The 17,206-nt window shown below is 53.4% G+C and overlaps 1 protein-coding gene across 1 annotated transcript in view; it reads left to right on the top strand.

The window, feature by feature from the left end:
• Positions 1-11,133, top strand: part of FBRS (fibrosin) — a 13,614-nt gene extending 2,481 nt beyond the window's left edge. The window contains exons 2-20 of the mRNA XM_034669554.1: positions 3-247; positions 537-716; positions 1,463-1,498; positions 1,619-1,648; positions 2,702-2,750; positions 2,842-3,142; positions 4,530-4,750; positions 4,962-5,167; positions 5,283-5,327; positions 5,545-5,640; positions 5,881-5,949; positions 6,746-6,775; positions 7,155-7,226; positions 7,539-7,659; positions 7,765-7,845; positions 8,784-8,867; positions 8,985-9,192; positions 9,280-9,447; positions 9,494-11,133. Of these exons, the coding sequence (XP_034525445.1) occupies positions 3-247; positions 537-716; positions 1,463-1,498; positions 1,619-1,648; positions 2,702-2,750; positions 2,842-3,142; positions 4,530-4,750; positions 4,962-5,167; positions 5,283-5,327; positions 5,545-5,640; positions 5,881-5,949; positions 6,746-6,775; positions 7,155-7,226; positions 7,539-7,659; positions 7,765-7,845; positions 8,784-8,867; positions 8,985-9,192; positions 9,280-9,447; positions 9,494-9,914 (2,663 nt within the window). The 3' untranslated portion in view covers positions 9,915-11,133. The remainder of the gene's footprint in view (positions 1-2; positions 248-536; positions 717-1,462; positions 1,499-1,618; positions 1,649-2,701; positions 2,751-2,841; positions 3,143-4,529; positions 4,751-4,961; positions 5,168-5,282; positions 5,328-5,544; positions 5,641-5,880; positions 5,950-6,745; positions 6,776-7,154; positions 7,227-7,538; positions 7,660-7,764; positions 7,846-8,783; positions 8,868-8,984; positions 9,193-9,279; positions 9,448-9,493) is intronic.
• The last annotated feature ends 6,073 nt before the right edge of the window (positions 11,134-17,206 follow it).

Genomic DNA, 17,206 nt, shown 5'->3' with positions numbered 1-17,206 from the left:
AGCTTCGTCCGGAGAGCGGCCCGGAGGCCCGAGACGACGGCGGCCCCGTCCCAGGCCTCCGCGACCCCGAGCTCGGAAGCGGCCTGCCGGCTCGGGCAGCCGCGGGGAGGAAGAGGAGGAGGAGGAGGAGGAGGGGGGCGCAGACGACGGGGAGGCCGAGGAGGAGCCTGAGGAAGAGGAAGAAGAGGAGGAGGACTTGATCGATGGCTTCGCCATCGCCAGCTTCGCCAGCCTTGAGGCCTTGCAGGTGGGGCCTGATGGAGCTGGGGACCTTTGGGGGCTTCAGAGGGGCAGAGAGAAGGGTATGGTGCCTGGAGTGGGTGGAGTTGAGGGGGGAATGCTGGCACCCCAAACCAGAGCAACCGGCTTCTCTGGCCAGGCCTCTGCCCCACCCTGGGGTGGGAGGAGGTAGAGTTAGTCTCCAGGGACCAGCCAGGTTACCCGGCCTGAGAGCCACTTTGGTAGCCTGGTCACCCCTAGAGAGGTCGGGAGCTTTCCTTTCTCCATCTACTTTAGTCCCACCTCCTCCTCCACAGAAGGATGCATCTCTTCAGCCTCCAGAGCGACTGGAACATCGGCTGAAGCATTCTGGGAAGCGGAAGAGGGGGGGTTCCAGTGGGGCCACTGGGGAGCCAGGGGACAGCTCTGATCGGGAGCCTGGCCGGCCCTCTGGGGATCGGGCCCGAAAATGGCCCAATAAGCGGAGAAGGAAAGAGGTGAGCTTGTCATAGATCCTTGTCCTTTAAAACTCTGGACAGAATGCCCTTCACGTAGACTTGTTTTCCATCAGCAATGCTATTGCCTATCGTAAACAGTGATTTTACTCTCTAATGGCCGAGAAGAAGGCAGAGCAAATTTGAGCCCTCGCACCTCAATCCAGGTCTGACAGAGACATGCCCACAGTCAGGCTTTTCTGCCCTTGGCTGGCTATGTGTATTTCAAACATGTTGATTATTCAGAGATGTATCAAAAAGACTTAATGGAATCCTAAATGAATTAGATATGGTCTCAGATCTCTCCAGGCAATAGCGGTCTAGCAAGAAAGAAACAATCTGAGCAAATACCTAGATCAAAACCTGAGAAGCTACGGAAGGCAGAGATCTGGGAGAGATGCTACAGAAACCCACATGAGGAAGCCACTCATTCTGCCTGGGGGATGGGAGGAGGTTGTGGTTAGGGAAAGCCCCCTAGGATGTCTTAGTCAGGCCTTGAAGGATAGTCATAAGTTTGCTAAGAGGAGAAACGGGCAAAGTTGTTTTGAGCAAAAGCACAGAGATGTGAGAATATATTCAGAAAAGGGTGAGAGCGTTGGCAACAGGGGTGGGCCATAGCAGGAGAAGCAGCTAGAAAGAGACTGAGAGTGCGTTGTGAGGGACCTTCAGTCCCTTGCTGGGGAGTTTAGACTTTATCCAAAGGCCTCACCAGTCAGCCTTCCTTACCTCTGGACTCTGGTCTTTCTCAGGCCTCCTCCCGTCATTCTCTGGAAGCTGGATACATAGTAAGTGCTCTCCACCTGTACTGGCCCCTCCCCTCTCAATTCCTCTCTGAAAGTCCCCTCTCTCCCTTGGGCCCCACTCTTCTTCCTTCTTGTGACACCTCTGTCTTTCCTTTTCCCCAGTGTGATGCAGAAAGCGATCTGGACGAGAGGGTGAGTCGGGCTAGAACTTGTTGGGTGGGCAGTGTCGTAAGAGGTCTCCTACGTGCAGCAGACAGGGCAGAGCCTCTTGAGTGGGGAGCATAGGTTAGGGCGAGCCATGATAGGACTGGGGGGAGCATATTGAATGGGTAAATGACTTTTTTTCTTTGGTAACTAGAAGCAGTTGACCAAAGACTAGAAAGCCTATGCCTTGGTGTACCATCTTTTCCAAAGCCCTTGGAGATACCAGTGGCTCTCCGCAGAAATTTGGGGTGGCTGTCAAACTGAGCTGCTCATTCCTGCTAGCTGTTAGTGTGCTCTCACAGATTAGAATCTGAGCAGAGACCACGATCGTGGCAGCGAGGACACTAAACCATTGTGGTCAGTGTAAGAACATGTCTTATAAAGTTATATTTCAGTTTATTACCGGATTGGATTTGCTTGTTTTGAAATAATGTATTCTAGCAGCCCCTGCTTTACTCCTGTAACTAACTAAATTTGTATTCTCTGATACAGATATGTGTCTTGTTTTAGTCTAAAAAGTTGGCTGGACAGAGACTGTGGTGAACCAGAGTTCTTGTCTGTCTAAAGGAGGTGACCACTGTCTAGTTCTAGCTGATTGTTGCCATGCAAGAATAGGAGCCAATTCTTAAGAGAACCTGCAACTCTGAGTTTTTATGAGGAATTCCTGGATTTGTAAATATCAGCAATTAGTTTAAAAGGTTTTTGCTGACACTTGTGGGCCAAACAGATCTGTAAGTCAGGTAGGCGTGTGGGCCGGCAGTTATAAGTGACATTTTGGCTTTGATGTGCCTACTTCTCTGTTACGTAAGTGCTGCCTCAGTTCAGTCCTCCTGGCCTATCAAATTCTCAGGCTCAGCTATTCTATCCTTTTCCCCAAGCATAGGCCCCCTGGAGCCCACAGTCTTTGCTGGATTTCAGCTAAGCTCCTGGAATAGACTTGCCACACTGCCACTTCCTAGCAGGCTCTGGGAGCTGGTAGCCTTCCTGGGTGAGAGCCTCGCCTGACCAGAACCTGACCCTGTCCCTACCCTTCTTCCCCAGGTCTCCGATGATGACCTCGACCCATCCTTTACTGTCTCAACCAGCAAAGGTTGGTCTCAAGGGCTGGGGCTGGAGACAAGGGAGGGAAATTGGGTGAGTATGGGCCTCAACTGAATACGTCTGCTGTCCTGTCCTCACAGCCTCGGGCCCCCACGGCGCCTTCAATGGGAACTGTGAAGCAAAACTCTCCGTAGTCCCTAAAGTGTCGGGCCTGGAGCGGAGCCAGGAACAGCCCCCAGGGCCCGACCCGCTGCTAGTGCCTTTCCCCCCGAAGGAACCACCGCCTCCACCGGCCCCTCGGCCTCCTGTCTCACCCCCTGCACCCCTGCCGGCCGCCCCCAGTCTGCCACCCCCACCCCAGCCCCAGCTGCAGCTTCGGGTCTCGCCCTTCGGCCTCCGCACTTCTCCCTATGGCAGCAGCCTGGACCTCAGCACTGGCAGGTGAGTGGTCCAGGGGTTTGGTCTGGTCTGGAAGGACCTGGTCACTTTGGCGCCAACCCCTGCATTCTGTGGTTGGGACATGGGATGGTACCTGTGGGATGTGACTTGAAAAAAGGATTCTGAGGCTGAAAAGCTTGAGAGACACTGGGTGAAACAAACATAAAGTGATTACTTGCTCGCAGGACTTACCAGAACCGTTTCATCCGACATTCCCGCGCAGGGAAGTCCACTTTGTGCCGTTTCCCAACTTTATGTGCTGCTGAGACCTTTGCGCAAGGCACATCTGCTAGGAACAGTGTTCTTCGGAACATACTTTGGGAAATGCTGACATGATGATGAAGGGTGCTGGCTTTGGTGTCAGACCTGGTTCAAATTCTTGCTCGGTCACTTCCGGTGGCTATGTGATTTTGGACAAGTCCCTTAATCTCTCTGAGCCTCAATTTTCTCTTTCTGTACAAAAGAAATGGTACTGGTACCTTTATCCTGGTAAAGCTGTTGAGAGGATCGATGACGAGTTCATGCAGTGTTTCCCAAAGCGTGCACGTGCATCGTTAGCGATATGCAAGATAATTTCAGCGGTTCCGGGGGCAGATTTTTGTAGCTGTTAACGGGCTGTAGAAAAACATGATTAGTACCTCAACCCTTTGACTTCACACGTATTGCTCGGGCGAGGCTAAGTCAAAAAGCAAGAAACTGAGTTAAGTGAAAGAAAGAAGGAAACGGTACAGGTGGCTCCGTGGCTGCAGCAGCAGTCGGGAAGGTGGTGTGACATGGTGGAGATGTGGATTAGCGTGTCAGGCAGGCACCAGCACTTGGCCTCCCGTAAGTGCTCGCTGAAGGGTAACATCGCTGATGCCATTACTATTACCGGTGCCGTCTCTATTATTGCCATCGTTACCGTCCTCGTTCTTGTTCTTGAGAAAACTAAGGCTCAGAGAGGGGCAGTGACTTGCTCAAGGTCACCCAGGGTGTTAATGGAGAGACGGGCCTAGAATTCAGGTCGCCTGACTCCTAGGCCAGGCCAGCGAGGTGCTGCTTCCACTGTCTTAGGGTGGGAACCCAGGTGGCCTGTTGTGATGAAGCGTCCAAGTGAGTGGCGTGTTTCGTGCTGCAGTTGAGTCAGGAAAGGGCAAGTCATGTGGCCAGAGACGTCCGAGGCAGCTGTGTGGAAGAGACCTGGAGAGGGAAAGAGAGGGGGTTGCCGGGTGTGGGGGGTACCTCCGCCTGAGGATGGGCTCCCTGGGCGGGGGCGGGGGTCCTGCGGGCCGGGTTCTACCACCTTCCATGTTGGAGAACCAGGGTCAAGGTATCGCCCAGGCTTCTGACCCCCTCCCGTCAGAGCTGGCACCTCCCAACCCCTCACTCATCTCCCCACTTCTCTCCCCAGCTCTTCACGGCCGCCCCCCAAGGCCCCGGCCCCTCCCGTGGCTCAGCCTCCCCCCTCATCATCCTCTTCGTCCTCTTCCTCCTCATCTGCCTCCTCCTCGTCCGCGCAGCTCACCCACCNCCACCCCTCCTTGTTCTCCCCTGGCCCCACTCTGCCCCCACCCCCACCCCTGCTGCAGGTGCCAGGGCACCCTGGGGCCTCAGCTGCTAACGCCCTTTCTGGTGAGTTTGGGGTCCTGGCCGGGGGTGGGTGGCGGGGGGCCATGGCCCCGGGCTTGGGCCCAGTCGGCTTTGGGGCACCTGCACCTCAACAGACATCAGGGCTTGAAGAGGGAGTGCCTCAAGGCCAGAAGGGAAGGCCAGTCACCTGGGCCCAAGGAGGCTGACCTGGTGGCGACAGACGTTAAAGCCTTCTCCCCCTCCCCTCCCACAGAGCAGGACCTGATCGGCCAGGACCTGAACTCTCGCTACCTGAATGCCCAGGGTGGCCCCGAGGTGGTGGGGGCAGGGGGCTCGGCCCGGCCCCTGGCCTTCCAGTTCCACCAGCACAACCACCAGCACCAGCACACCCACCAGCACACCCACCAGCACTTCACCCCTTATCCCCCGGGCCTGCTGCCACCTCACGGCCCCCATATGGTGAGCTCCTCATTGGGCCAGTGTTGAGGCCCAGAGACTTGGGGGGAGGGTGTGGCTTCCAGGGGAAGTTCCTGGGTCCCTGGCTGGCAGCTTACTCTTCCCTTCTCTTCCCTAGTTTGAGAAATATCCAGGAAAGATGGAAGGCCTTTTCCGGCATAATGTGAGTGTGTGTGTGTGTGCTGTGGCGTGTGGGCACGGATGCACCAATGTGTGTGGCCCTGACTGTTGGGGTCCAGTCTTCAGCTTCAGAAGCAAGAGCCTTGAGCCTGGGAGAGCTCCCTGGGGGGTTTTAGGGTGGAGGCCCGAGGACTGATGGGCAGACCAGACGTGGGCTGCACCTCCACCCCCAGCTTGGACTAGTCCCCTTCTCTCCACAGCCGTACTCGGCCTTCCCTCCCGCAGTGCCCGGCCTACCTCCGGGCCTCCCGCCGGCTGTCTCCTTTGGCTCCCTGCAGGGGGCCTTCCAGCCCAAGGTGAGCTCCCACTCCAAACACCACCACCTCCCACCCCTACAAACCCAGACACCCCCTCCCCCAGATCCACACGCCTTCTTCCGTTCCCCAAAGCCATGCCCATTCTCCCGCCCTCCCCTTGTGGCCCCAGCTTTCTTCAGAGCCATGCTCCCTCCCTGTCCCAGCCCCCAGCTCGGTTTGAGACCCCTTTTATGCCTGGTGCCAGCTCTCCTGACTGATCCCTCCACTCCCCTTTCCCAGAGCACGAACCCCGAGCTGCCACCACGACTGGGGCCAGTGCCAAGCGGGCTTCCCCAAAAGGGGACACAGGTGAGGGGGGCCGAGGCAGGTCCTGGGGGAACCAGAGTATCTGTTGAGGGAAAACAGGGTTGATTGAGATCGAACCACTGATCCTTCCCTTTAACGTACGGTCAGGGGTATCCCTGAGAATCTGATGAGAGGGAATTTCTGTAAATGACAAGGTTTCCCAGGCATGAAGAATAGGAATTTCATGAAGTTGCCCCAGAAATAAGATTACTAGGACAGTGGTTTTTGTACGAGTTTTCAAATTTTTTAAGTTACAAGATCCTTTTTTTTTTTTTAAATGACATCATACCAGGAAGTCCTGTCCATAAAACAATGAAAAGATAAGCTGCCCCTTTGTGAAGTGGCACAGGGAGCAGCCTTCGAGCCTGTGGCTCTGGGAACATCGGGAAGAGCACAGGATGTGTTTCCTAAAGGGGAGACTAGACCAGATACCTTGCAGTGTTTTCTAGCAGCAGTAAAGGATTTTTTTGTGGAGAAATCTTAAGCAGAGCCTCATGACATAAAGCTGTTAATAGGATAGCTTCTCTGGTTGAGAAACCTGTCCTGCCTGCCTGCTAACCCACTCCCCAGTCTTCTAAGCAGGGCACGTCCTTGGGGCCTGGTTCAGGAACTTAGTGCTGGAAGGGAGAAGCCCAGAGCAGGAGACATGGGGAAAGGAGTCTCGCCAGAAGCGGGAAAGGTGTGAGGGAGCCACACAAGGTCTCCAGTGTTTGGGTGGGGATTAGGGACTGTGGAGGTGAGGTGTCCAGGGCAGTAAACAGGTCTGAATCGCCGCCAATGTCTGCTTTGCCATCCCCAGATCCCCGACCATTTCCGGCCGCCTTTGAGGGTGAGTTTGGTGAGGCCCTCAGGCTGCATGAGGCTGGGGGCTGGTGTCAGGGTGTTTGGCTGAGGGCGGGTCTTGCTTGGGAATGAGCGAGAAGCCCAAGACGTGGAGGCAGCCAGATGTGGAACGACAGAAAGGGCAAGGCTTATATGCCACAGGCTTGGGTTCCGACGTAACTGGCTGTGGGACCTTGGGCAAGACCGTTTATCTCTCTGAGCCTCAGTTTCCTAGGCCGTGACATGAACCTAGTCATCCCTCAGTTGTAGGGATGATGAGTGGGGATGTTGTGTGGAAAGGCTGGGCTGAGGACCAGGCCTGGAGTGGGTGATGAGTGAACGTTCTTTCCTTCCCTTTCCCTTTGGTTATCCTTCTGGGGCGGCAGAAACCAGGGAAGTGGTGTGCCATGCACGTGCGCGTGGCTTACATGATCCTGAGACACCAGGAAAAGATGAAGGTACTGGGGCTGGAGGGCTGGGGCGAGTGGGCTGGCCTGAGCCCTGGGCCTCTGCCTTGGCAGAGCTTGGCCGAATCTTGGCCAGAAACGTCCCCTCCTGTCCCCAGTCACTGCCTGAGCACTTTCACAGTTAGCGCTAGGTTCTCTGGCTAATTAGAGGGGGTGGTCCAAGAAGGCTGTGAGAGAGGCGGAGGCTAGGCACCCAAGCCCCATCTTGGCGCCAGCCAGCCCTTGGAGGGGACCTAGGGGTGGAGAGCAAGAGCGGGACCTCACCTGGCTCCTCACTCACCGCCCCTCTCCCTGTCCATTCAGGGCGACTCCCACAAGCTTGACTTTCGGAACGACCTCCTGCCCTGCCTTCCGGGGCCCTATGGGGCCCTGCCCCCTGGGCAGGAGCTCTCCCACCCGGCCGCCTCCCTCTTCACTGCGACTGGTGAGTCTGGCCAGCCCTCTCGGGGCCTGAGGTTCCCTGTCTATAGCCCAAGGCCCACCTTGCGCCCACTCAGCCTCACCAGAATCTCCCACCTCTCTGCCCCAGGTGCCGTCCACGCTGCAGCCAACCCTTTCACGGCAGCTCCCGGGGCCCACGGACCCTTTCTGAGCCCCAGCACCCACATTGGTAAGAGCCAAGGGCATGATGGGCAACCCCAGCCTGGTCCCTGACTTTCAGAAGTTCTGCAGCGGGGGATGGAAATTAGACCTGAGAGGCAGCCGGAATGGGGGTAGGCCTGGTGCCACTTGGTTTGTGACCTTGGACGAGTTACTCTAACCCCTCTGAGCCTTGATCTCCTCACCTATGACGTGGGCTAGAGCAGGGCAGCGTGATTGCCGGGCTCGGCCGGCTCAGATGCTGTCTCTGGAATAGCCGGTGGTCGGGGGAGTGCGCCACTTGGGAGAGGAGGATGGAGGAAGGCTGTGTGGGCATCGGCTCCTAGCAGTCTCGGTGGGCTTTGTGGGGCGATTTCACCTGGGTCTGGGTAGACAGGAGGGCCTCGAGCCTGATGGCATAGGGGACGGTGTTCCTGGAAGAGGAAGGCGTGAGGTGTTCCCGCAGTGGCGTGGGTTAATTGTTCGGACCGGCTGTGCGCATGAGCGTAGGGTTGGGTCGGGAAGGGCCCTGCATGTCAGGTGGGAGGAAGCCAGCAGAGATCTTCAGGCGAACGGCTTGCTGTAGAGCTGGTATGGGGATTGTGGGGTGAGGACTTGATCTCTTGAGCCAGAGAGGCCCTGGGTTGGGGGTACCACTTACTGGCTAGATGACCGACCGACCGTTGGCAAGTCACTTCACCTCTCTGAGCCTGTTTCGTCATCTTTAAGTGGGAGTGGTCCTGTCTGCCCCGTGGGGCTTGTTGTTTGTCAGGTTCCACAACACGATGCATGTCAAAGCTCAGTGTCTCGAGAGCCCCAGGGAAGTGCTCAGCACCCTGGTGTTAAAACCAAGACCCAGCGGCCGAGGGCTCCCGGGCCCGCGCGCTGAGCTGCCTCTTCCCTGCCAGTCTTGGTGCCTGCTCAGAGCCGGCTGCCCAGCGTTCTGACCGGCCCCCTTTTCTCCCGCAGATCCCTTTGGGCGTCCCACAAGCTTCGCCTCCTTGGCTGCCCTCTCCAACGGGGCCTTTGGAGGCCTGGGCAGCCCTACATTCAGTGAGTGCCTGGGGGGCCGGGCGGGCGGGTGGCTCTGGCATTGGGCTGGGAGGTCCCCGAGTGGGGCCCTCCTCCTCCTCGTGGCTCCTGTCACCCTCTGCTTCATCCTCTGTCTAGACTCCGGCGCCGTCTTTGCCCAGAAAGAAAGCCCAGGGGCCCCACCAGCCTTCGCCTCCCCCCCAGACCCATGGGGCCGCCTGCACCGCAGTCCTCTGGCCTTTCCTGCCTGGGTCCGGCCCCCTGAGGCCGCGCGGACACCAGGCTCAGACAAGGAGCGGCCTGTGGAGCGGAGGGAGCCCTCGATCACCAAGGAGGAGAAAGACAGGTGGGCCTCCCCGCTGCCCGCGCTGCCTGCGCCCGGCGCCGCCCGCGGCCTGCTCGGACCGCTGCAGGCCCTCCGTTCTCTCCCCAGGGACCTCCCCTTCTCCCGGCCCCAGCTCCGAGTGTCTCCCGCTACTCCCAAGGCCCGGGCTGGCGAGGAGGGGGCCAGGCCGGCCAAGGAATCCGTGCGGGTGAAGGAGGAGCGGAAGGAGGAGGCCGCCGCTGCCGCTGCCGCCGCCGCTGCCGCCGCCGCTGCCGCCGCTGCCGCTGCCGCCACGACAGCNCGCTGCCGCCGCCGCTGCCGCTGCCGCCGCTGCTGCCGCCGCCACCACCGGGCCCCAGGGCCTTCACCTGCTGTTTGAGAGGCCCCGGCCACCCCCCTTCCTGGGCCCTAGCCCCCCAGAGCGCTGCGCTGGCTTCCTGGAGCCAACCTGGTTGGCAGGGCCCCCTCGCCTGGCCAGGCCGCCCCGCTTCTACGAGGCCGGCGAGGAGCTGACTGGACCCGGGGCCGTGGCCGCCGCCCGCCTCTACGGTCTGGAGCCCGCCCACCCCCTGCTCTACAGCCGCCTGGCGCCTCCGCCGCCGCCCACCGCGGCCCCGGGCACCCCCCACCTTCTCAGCAAGACCCCCCCGGGAGCCCTTCTGGGGGCACCACCTCCACTCGTGCCCGCCCCCCGGCCGAGTTCCCCACCTAGGGCCCCCGGCCCCGCGCGGGCTGACAGGTGAGGGGAGGGGAGGGGCGGGGGCCAAGCTCCATCCCCCCTTTCCTTTTGACAAGGTCCTAGAGCTGAGGTTTCAAGCCAGGGCTGGAGGGCAAAGGTCATGACCTCACCAGCCACTTCTGAGGTCGTGGAACCTGGGAGCAGAAGCCCCAACCCCCACAAGATCAAGCGTCAGATGGACCCTGGGGTCACTGGGAGGGTAGAGGTCACAAGCCTCTAGAGAGAGGGGTGTGTGTGTGAGTGTGTGTGTATGTGTGTACATGAGAGGTGAGAGTGGGGGTCATTTCAGAGGTCATAGCTCATGATCTTCTGAGGTACACCATCGCCCCCTCTGAGGGCCCCTAGGCCCTTGGCCTGCCTCCCCAAGGGCTCACTAAGCCAGAGGCCAAAGTGCCCCCCCTCCCCTTCACCTACCACCCAAGTCCTCATGCCCTCTCCGGGCTGGGGGAGGAGGGGCTAACGGAAGGGGGGTTCCATGTACATATTTATCTCCCCTTCCACATAGCCCCCCAGACCTTTTGTACATTTTTACAGGGGTGCCCCTCCCAATAATCCCCCTTCCTGGTTAATTAAATCCTCAGACTGGTGCTGTGTTCCTAGCCTCTGGCCTCTCTGTGGGGGGGAGGGGGGATGGTAGAGGGAAGAGCTGGGAGGGGACAGGCAGGAACCCAGGGCTTATCCCTGGGAATATGGAGTCAGCAGGAGACAGAGCAACAGGGGAAGGGACCTGGGTACCTAGGCTGGAAAGAAGGGCAAATGCTTCCTGCTTGGCTGACAGCCCAGGTCCCCCCCCTACTTGTTCCTGTTACCTCTGTGTGCCACCATCCCCAAAAGGCTCAATCTCTAGGCTTCAGACTCCACCTCTTAGTGGCTCAGTACCCCTACCCCATTTCCAAGTGCCCCCAGGACTCCTGGGCCCTGCCCTCCAGAACCCTGTTCCCCAGAACCCTGCCCTAGGCTGGGGGGGTGGGCAGAGAAGGTCACCATGTACCACACACCAAAGAAGGGGGTCGGCCCGGGGGTGGGCCACACAGGCAGCTTCTTCAGCAGCCTCTCGGCGGCAGTCCCAGCCTTCCCAAAGCAGCAGGCGCCCCCAGGCTGGGGCCCAACCTAGAAGGCAGGGGTCAGTTTAACAAAAACATAACGTTGACTTTTTTCCCCGGTGGGGCTTATTCTGTAACATGACTTGCGGATATTTATATAAAAATGAGTGTTACAATGAGGCCCCTTGGCTGCTCTTTCAGTGTGTGTGGGTCATGGGGGGCGGGGACGGGAGAGGGCTTGGGTCAGGGAGGGATGAGAGAGGACAATACTGTCCACGTCCCGATGAAGGTTCCCCCTCCCTCCCACCTGGGAGAGCTGTTCTTTTCCTTGCAGATGGGTGGCTTGGAGCACGGGGCGTTGAGGTTTTTCACATTTTCTACAACCCAGGAGTACATATTATACAAGATTGACATAATACAGAAGGATAGCAACACTGAATTTCCCATTTACCTGCCAACCCATGCTAAGCCCGTGCCTTTCCTGAGGTGACCGCTCACTCGTTTGGTATATATGCTCTTCAGGCCCGTTTCTGTGTGTTCCTGCGTAGTTCTGTTAGAAAAGATCTCAATTTTTTTCAGAAACTTGGTTTTTCTTTTTTATATGGTCACTATAAAGTGAACACAAGTGTATACTACAACGGGAAAGTGCCTTATAATCTCACTCCTCAGAGGCGACCACTTCTAATTGTCAGGAGTATCTTCCCTCCAGTTATTTTTCTAGCTGTATGCTTCAAATACTGTGAAAACAGTGGGATCCTGTGAGACGTACGATTTTGCAACTACCTTTTTACACTTAACGTTATTTTTTGATGTGATCATTAAAAACCAAGGGACTGAACTGAGCTGGAGCCAGCCCCCCAGAATTGTCGTGTTCCACTCTACCCGGCAACCTCAGGAAAGATGGCGGCCAACATTGTCTGCTACCGCTACACATGCCCAAGGCCTCCAGGGAAGGCTCAAGCCTAGACTGTTGCAACAGAAATCGGAGACGGTTGACCAGAAGGACATGGCAGTCCTTGGTTTCAGTTTTTTCAGGAAAATCTAAAAATCTTTGGACACTATACCTGCTTTCTCTATGGCTGCCCCTTGAGACGGGGCATGATCTCTCCAGATTGCCACTGTCTCCTCCACTCTAGGAAGGAGCCATTGTCACTGTCGAGGTACCGCTGTGGTCCCCCTACATATTTGGGTGTGGAACTCTGAGAAGAATACTTCTAGATACGCATATCCAACCTCTCCTAGGTCCCCCCCAAAAGTAACTTAGATACCCAGTCATCTCCTAGATCCGATGCTGTGCCCCCGAGCCTGAGGCATTTCCATCTGTGTTATCAGCACCCAAGTCGGAAAGCTCCCTCCCTTGATTCATGGTCCGAACTGCCTTTTATTCTTTCTACCACCATTGATCATCCCAGCCACAGATACAGAGGTAAACAGAACAAAAAATGCCAGCTCTCCTGGAGCTTGCACACAGGTCCTCGGAGGAAAAAGAGCACATGCCCCCAGAAGGAAAAGAGGGTGAAGGGCAGGAATCCCCAGGGCTGCCCTCCTTGGGCCTGTGCTCAGAACCACTACACTCCATTGATTCATCTCTGCATGATCCGATCTGAACCCAGGAGCTCCTCAGGCAAGGTAAAAGAGGAATCCAGAAAGACTGAATGCCAGGGTAAAGCAAAACAAAACCAAAATCATTTCACCATCGTGAGGCTGCTGTTTGGAAATGTGTTTTTTTGTTTTGAATGAACTCAGAAGTGTAGCTATGTGATCTTAAGCAATGTGCTTATTTCTGGGCCATGGTTTATTTGTAGAATGGAGGGGGGTTAATTTGAAGATCTAATTGACTCTACTAAATGATTCAGGAATTGGGCCGCACCCCATCTAGCAAATGGAGAGGTGCTCCTTAAATGGAGGATTTTTAAACAACTTCATCGAGATACAATTCACATACCAGAGAATTCACTGAGCATAAGCATTCAAGGTGCGACCACTGTAGCTTGTATCAGTCCTGCATTCCTTTTTATTGCCAAACAATACTCCATTATATGGATCCATTCTTCAGTTGGATCCATTCTTCAGTTGACATTGAAGTTGTTTCTTTTTTTAAAAAGGCTTTTATTTATTTTGAGAGCGGAGGAGAGAGAAGGTGTGTGGCGGGGAGAGCAGAGGGAGGGGGGAAGCAGACTCCGGTGAGCGCAGATCCGGATGGGGGAGGGCGGGGGGCTGGATCCCACCATCCTGAGATCATGACCTGAGCCTAAACCAAGACACGCAACCAACTGAGCCACTCAGGCACCCCAGTTGTTTCTTTTAACCATTATGAATAATGCTGCTGTGAATATCCACGTAAAAGTTTTATATGAACACATTTTAAATTCTCTTAGGTATATACCTTGGATTGGAATTGTTGGGGCATATGGTAACTCTTATGTTTAGCATTTTGGGGAACTACCAAACTAGTTTCCAAAGTGGCTGCACTACTTTATTTTTTTTAAGATTTTATTTATGGGGCACCTGGGTGGCTCAGTCGGTGAAGCATCTGCCTTCAGCTCAGGTCATGGTCCCAGGGTCCTGGGATCGAGCCCCATGTCTGGCTCACTGCTTAGCAGGAAGTCTGCTTCTCCTTCTCCCTCTGCCCCTCCCCGCCTCGTTTGTGCACGTGCACTCTCTCAAATAAATACATAAAAATCTTTTTTAAAAAAGATCTTAAAAAGAGTTTTAATCTTTTTTAAAAAGATTGTAATGTATTTATTTGACAGAGAGAGAGAGAGCACAAGCATGGAGAGCGGAGGCCAAGGGAGACGGAGAAGAAGGATCCCCCCTGAACAGGGAGCCCGATGTGGGATTCGATCCCAGGACTCCGGGATCATGACCTGAGCCGAAGGCAGACGCTTCACCGACTGAGCCACCCAGGCGCCCCTCGGTAATGTTTTTCTGATTTGAAATTCTAAGAAGCAGATCTTGAAGCTCAATTAAGGAGAACGGCTTACTTACCTGCAGTTTTTTGGGCAGGCGCATTTTTCAAAACAGACTTTGAGGAGAGGAGCATCTATCTAGGGGAAGAAGGAGCCTGAGCCAGTGAAGAACACAGGTTTAGAGCCTTCCTCATCAGACAGATCAGAGCTTGAGTTTGGCCTCCACCAACCAGCTCTGTGACTTTGGTCTTTAGCCTGTTTCCTCTTTCGAAAGAAAATGACGATCCCAGCCCACAGATTCATTGTGACAGGTACGTGGAGTAACGCAGGTAGAGGGTACTGAGCATGGAATTGAGTACACAGTGGACATTCACCAAATGAGTGTTGTTACTTTTTTTTAAAGATTTTATTTATTTATTTGACAGAAAGAAAGACAGCCAGAGAGAGAGGGAACACAAGCAGGGGGAGTGGGAGAGGAAGCAGCAGGCTCCCAGCAGAGGAGCCCGATGCGGGGCTCGATCCCAGGACTCTGGGATCACGCCCTGAGCTGAAGGCAGACGCTTAACGACTGAGCCACCCAGGCACCCGTGAGTGTTGTTACTGATTGCAGTGGGAAGGACTATAAACAGGTCCCCTATTTCAAAATGGGTAGGTTGAAGTTCAGAGAACTTTATACGATGTATGGAGTTAGGAGAAGAAAGGAGACGTACACACTGGGGGAGGAGATTAAAAAATAAACTTGATTATTATTAAAACAGTTTTAGATGTAAAAAAAAGTTGGTAAAGATAGTAAGAGAGTACAGAGACTTCCTGTATGCCCCGAACTCAGTTTCCTGTATTAACACTACTAACATCTCATATTTGTTGCAATTAGTCAATCAGTATTGATGCATTATTGTCTTAAGTCCATACTTTATTCAGATTTCCTTGGTTTTTTTTTTAAGATTTATTTGTTTGAGAGAGAGAGAGAGAGAGAGAGAAATGAGTGCACCAGCCGGAGGGGCAGAGGGAGAGAGAACCTCAAGCAGATTCCACACTGAGCATGGAGCCTGACACAGGGCTCGAACTCACGACCCTGAGATCATAACCTGAGCCAAAAACCAAGAGTCGGATGCTTAATGGATTTTGCCACCCAGGTGCCCCCAGACTTCCCTAGTTCTACCTAATGTCCTTTGCCTGTTTCAGGATCCCACAAGGACACCATATTACGTTCAGTCATCCTGTCTCCGTAGGCTTCTTTTGACCAGGACTTTTCTAGACTTTCCTTGTTTTTGCTGATCTTGAATTTTGAGGAGTATTGGTATTTTAGAAAATGTCCCTTATTTAGGATTCATGGTGTTTTAGAAAATGTCCCTTATTCAGGATTTTAGAAAATGTATTTTAGAAAATATCCCTTATTTAGGATTCATATGGTGTTTTTCTTAGGATGAGACTAGAGTTATGTATGGGTTTGGGGAGGAAGCAGAGGTTAAGTGCTGTTTCCATCACCTCGAACACGAATCACGCTCATGCGGCTAAGGCAGTGCCGGCCAGCCTCCACTTACTCTTTCCCCCTTCTTTGCATATTCTGCTCTTTGGAAGGAACTCACTCTGCAGCCTAGACTGTGGGAGTTGGGAAATTATGCTCCGCCTCCTTGGGGGCGGAGTATCTACTTCAATTACTTGGAATTCTGTATGGGAAAGTTGTCTCCTCTACCTTTATTTATTTATTCAATCATTTATTTATATTATGATGGATTCATGGGTATTTCTTTTCTACTTTAGGTTATACCCCAGGACTATTTTATTTATGGCTCCCCAGTTTTCAGTTGGCTCCTGTGTCCCTTTCATTGTGGGTTTTTGTTGTTTTTTTGTTTTTGTTTTTTTTTGTGTTTTGTTTTGTTTTGTTTAGCAGATGCTGACTTTTTTTTTTTACTGTTTATCCTTTTGTATCTTTCCGTTTTTGTCTCATGTGCATGTATTATCTGTTCTTAAAAGTTAAAAACCGCCAGTGTAATTGACATAAAAAGTTTGTAGCTTATAAAAGAAGGTAGACTAGCGGTGCCTGGCTGGTTCAGTCAAAAGAGCATGCACTCTTGATCTTGGGGTATGAGTTTGAGACCCACGTTGGGTGTAGAGATTACTTAAATAAAACATGATTTTTTAATTTTTTTTTACTTTTTAAAACATTTTATTTAAATTTTTAAAAATTTTTAAAAAGAAGGTAGAGTAAAAAGTCTCCTTCCTTCCCCCATCACTCCAGCCTTGCTCCATTTCAGCTTTCATGAGATACCAACATGAGATACCATATTGATTTCTTGTTTATTTCTCCAGAACAACTCTTTCTTTCTTCTTTCAAACAAATATTTTACATATAGTACAGGCTGTTCTGTATGCTGTTTTTCTCAAGTAACTATCTCTTGCGGGTTATAGCATTCCTTTGTAAGGCTATACCATAATGTATTTAACCACTCTCCGTGAGTGGACCTTTATGTTCTTTCCAGTCTTTTACTAGAACAAGGAGTGCTGCAGTGGCTACCCACCTCTTTTGGATACCCGAGCCAGTAAATCCGGAGGATACATTTCTAGGCAGAGAATTGCTGAGTCGAAGAGTATATGCTTTCAAGATTTAAATGCTGCAAAATTGCCCTGCACAAACCTTGTGCCAATTGTCAATTTCCACTCTCACTAACAACGTAAGGGAGGACCTGTTTGCCCACACCCTTGCTAACACGAAGAACTAACAAGTTTTTTGATCTTCACCAATCTCACCGGTGAAAGATGGTGACTCAAAGAAGTTTGAATCTCCATTTCTTTTATTAGGAGTGAAGCTCATCATTTGCTGGAAGGTTAAAAATCCTTCATGTTTTCGTTTTCCAGGTTTTGCCTTTTCAAAGGGCTACCTCTTCCCCTCTTCCCCTGCTCTTTGGTTTTTAGGTATTTTGTTTTTTGAGATTTATTTATTTATATGAGAGAGAGCGAAAGAGAGAAAGCACACACAGAGCGAGAGGGAGAAGCAGGCTCCCTGCAGAGCAGGGAACCTGATGGGGGGGCTCGATCTCAGAACCCCGGGATCATGATCTGAGAGCCAAAGGCAGATGCTTAACCGACTGAGCCACCCAGGCTCTTTGGATTTTTTATAACTTTTGTTTTGTGCCTCAGTGAAAGCTACTCATTCATTTCTTCCATTAACAAATATTTATTTACCTATTGTATATCAGACTCTGATTTAGCAATGTGACAGTGACCAGAAAGGGCAAAGATACTTTTCTCTGGGCGATTAAAATTCTAGAGGGGGGTAGACAGAGAGGAAAGGAACAAATACATGTTGGTTGGCGATACCTGTTACGGAGAAAAAGTAGGGT

The sequence above is a fragment of the Ailuropoda melanoleuca genome, chromosome 10 (genome assembly GCF_002007445.2).
Source record: "Ailuropoda melanoleuca isolate Jingjing chromosome 10, ASM200744v2, whole genome shotgun sequence".
In the NCBI taxonomy this organism is placed as follows: Eukaryota; Metazoa; Chordata; class Mammalia; order Carnivora; family Ursidae; genus Ailuropoda; species Ailuropoda melanoleuca.
Note: the sequence above shows the minus strand (reverse complement) of the source record. Positions and strands in the feature narration are given on the sequence as shown.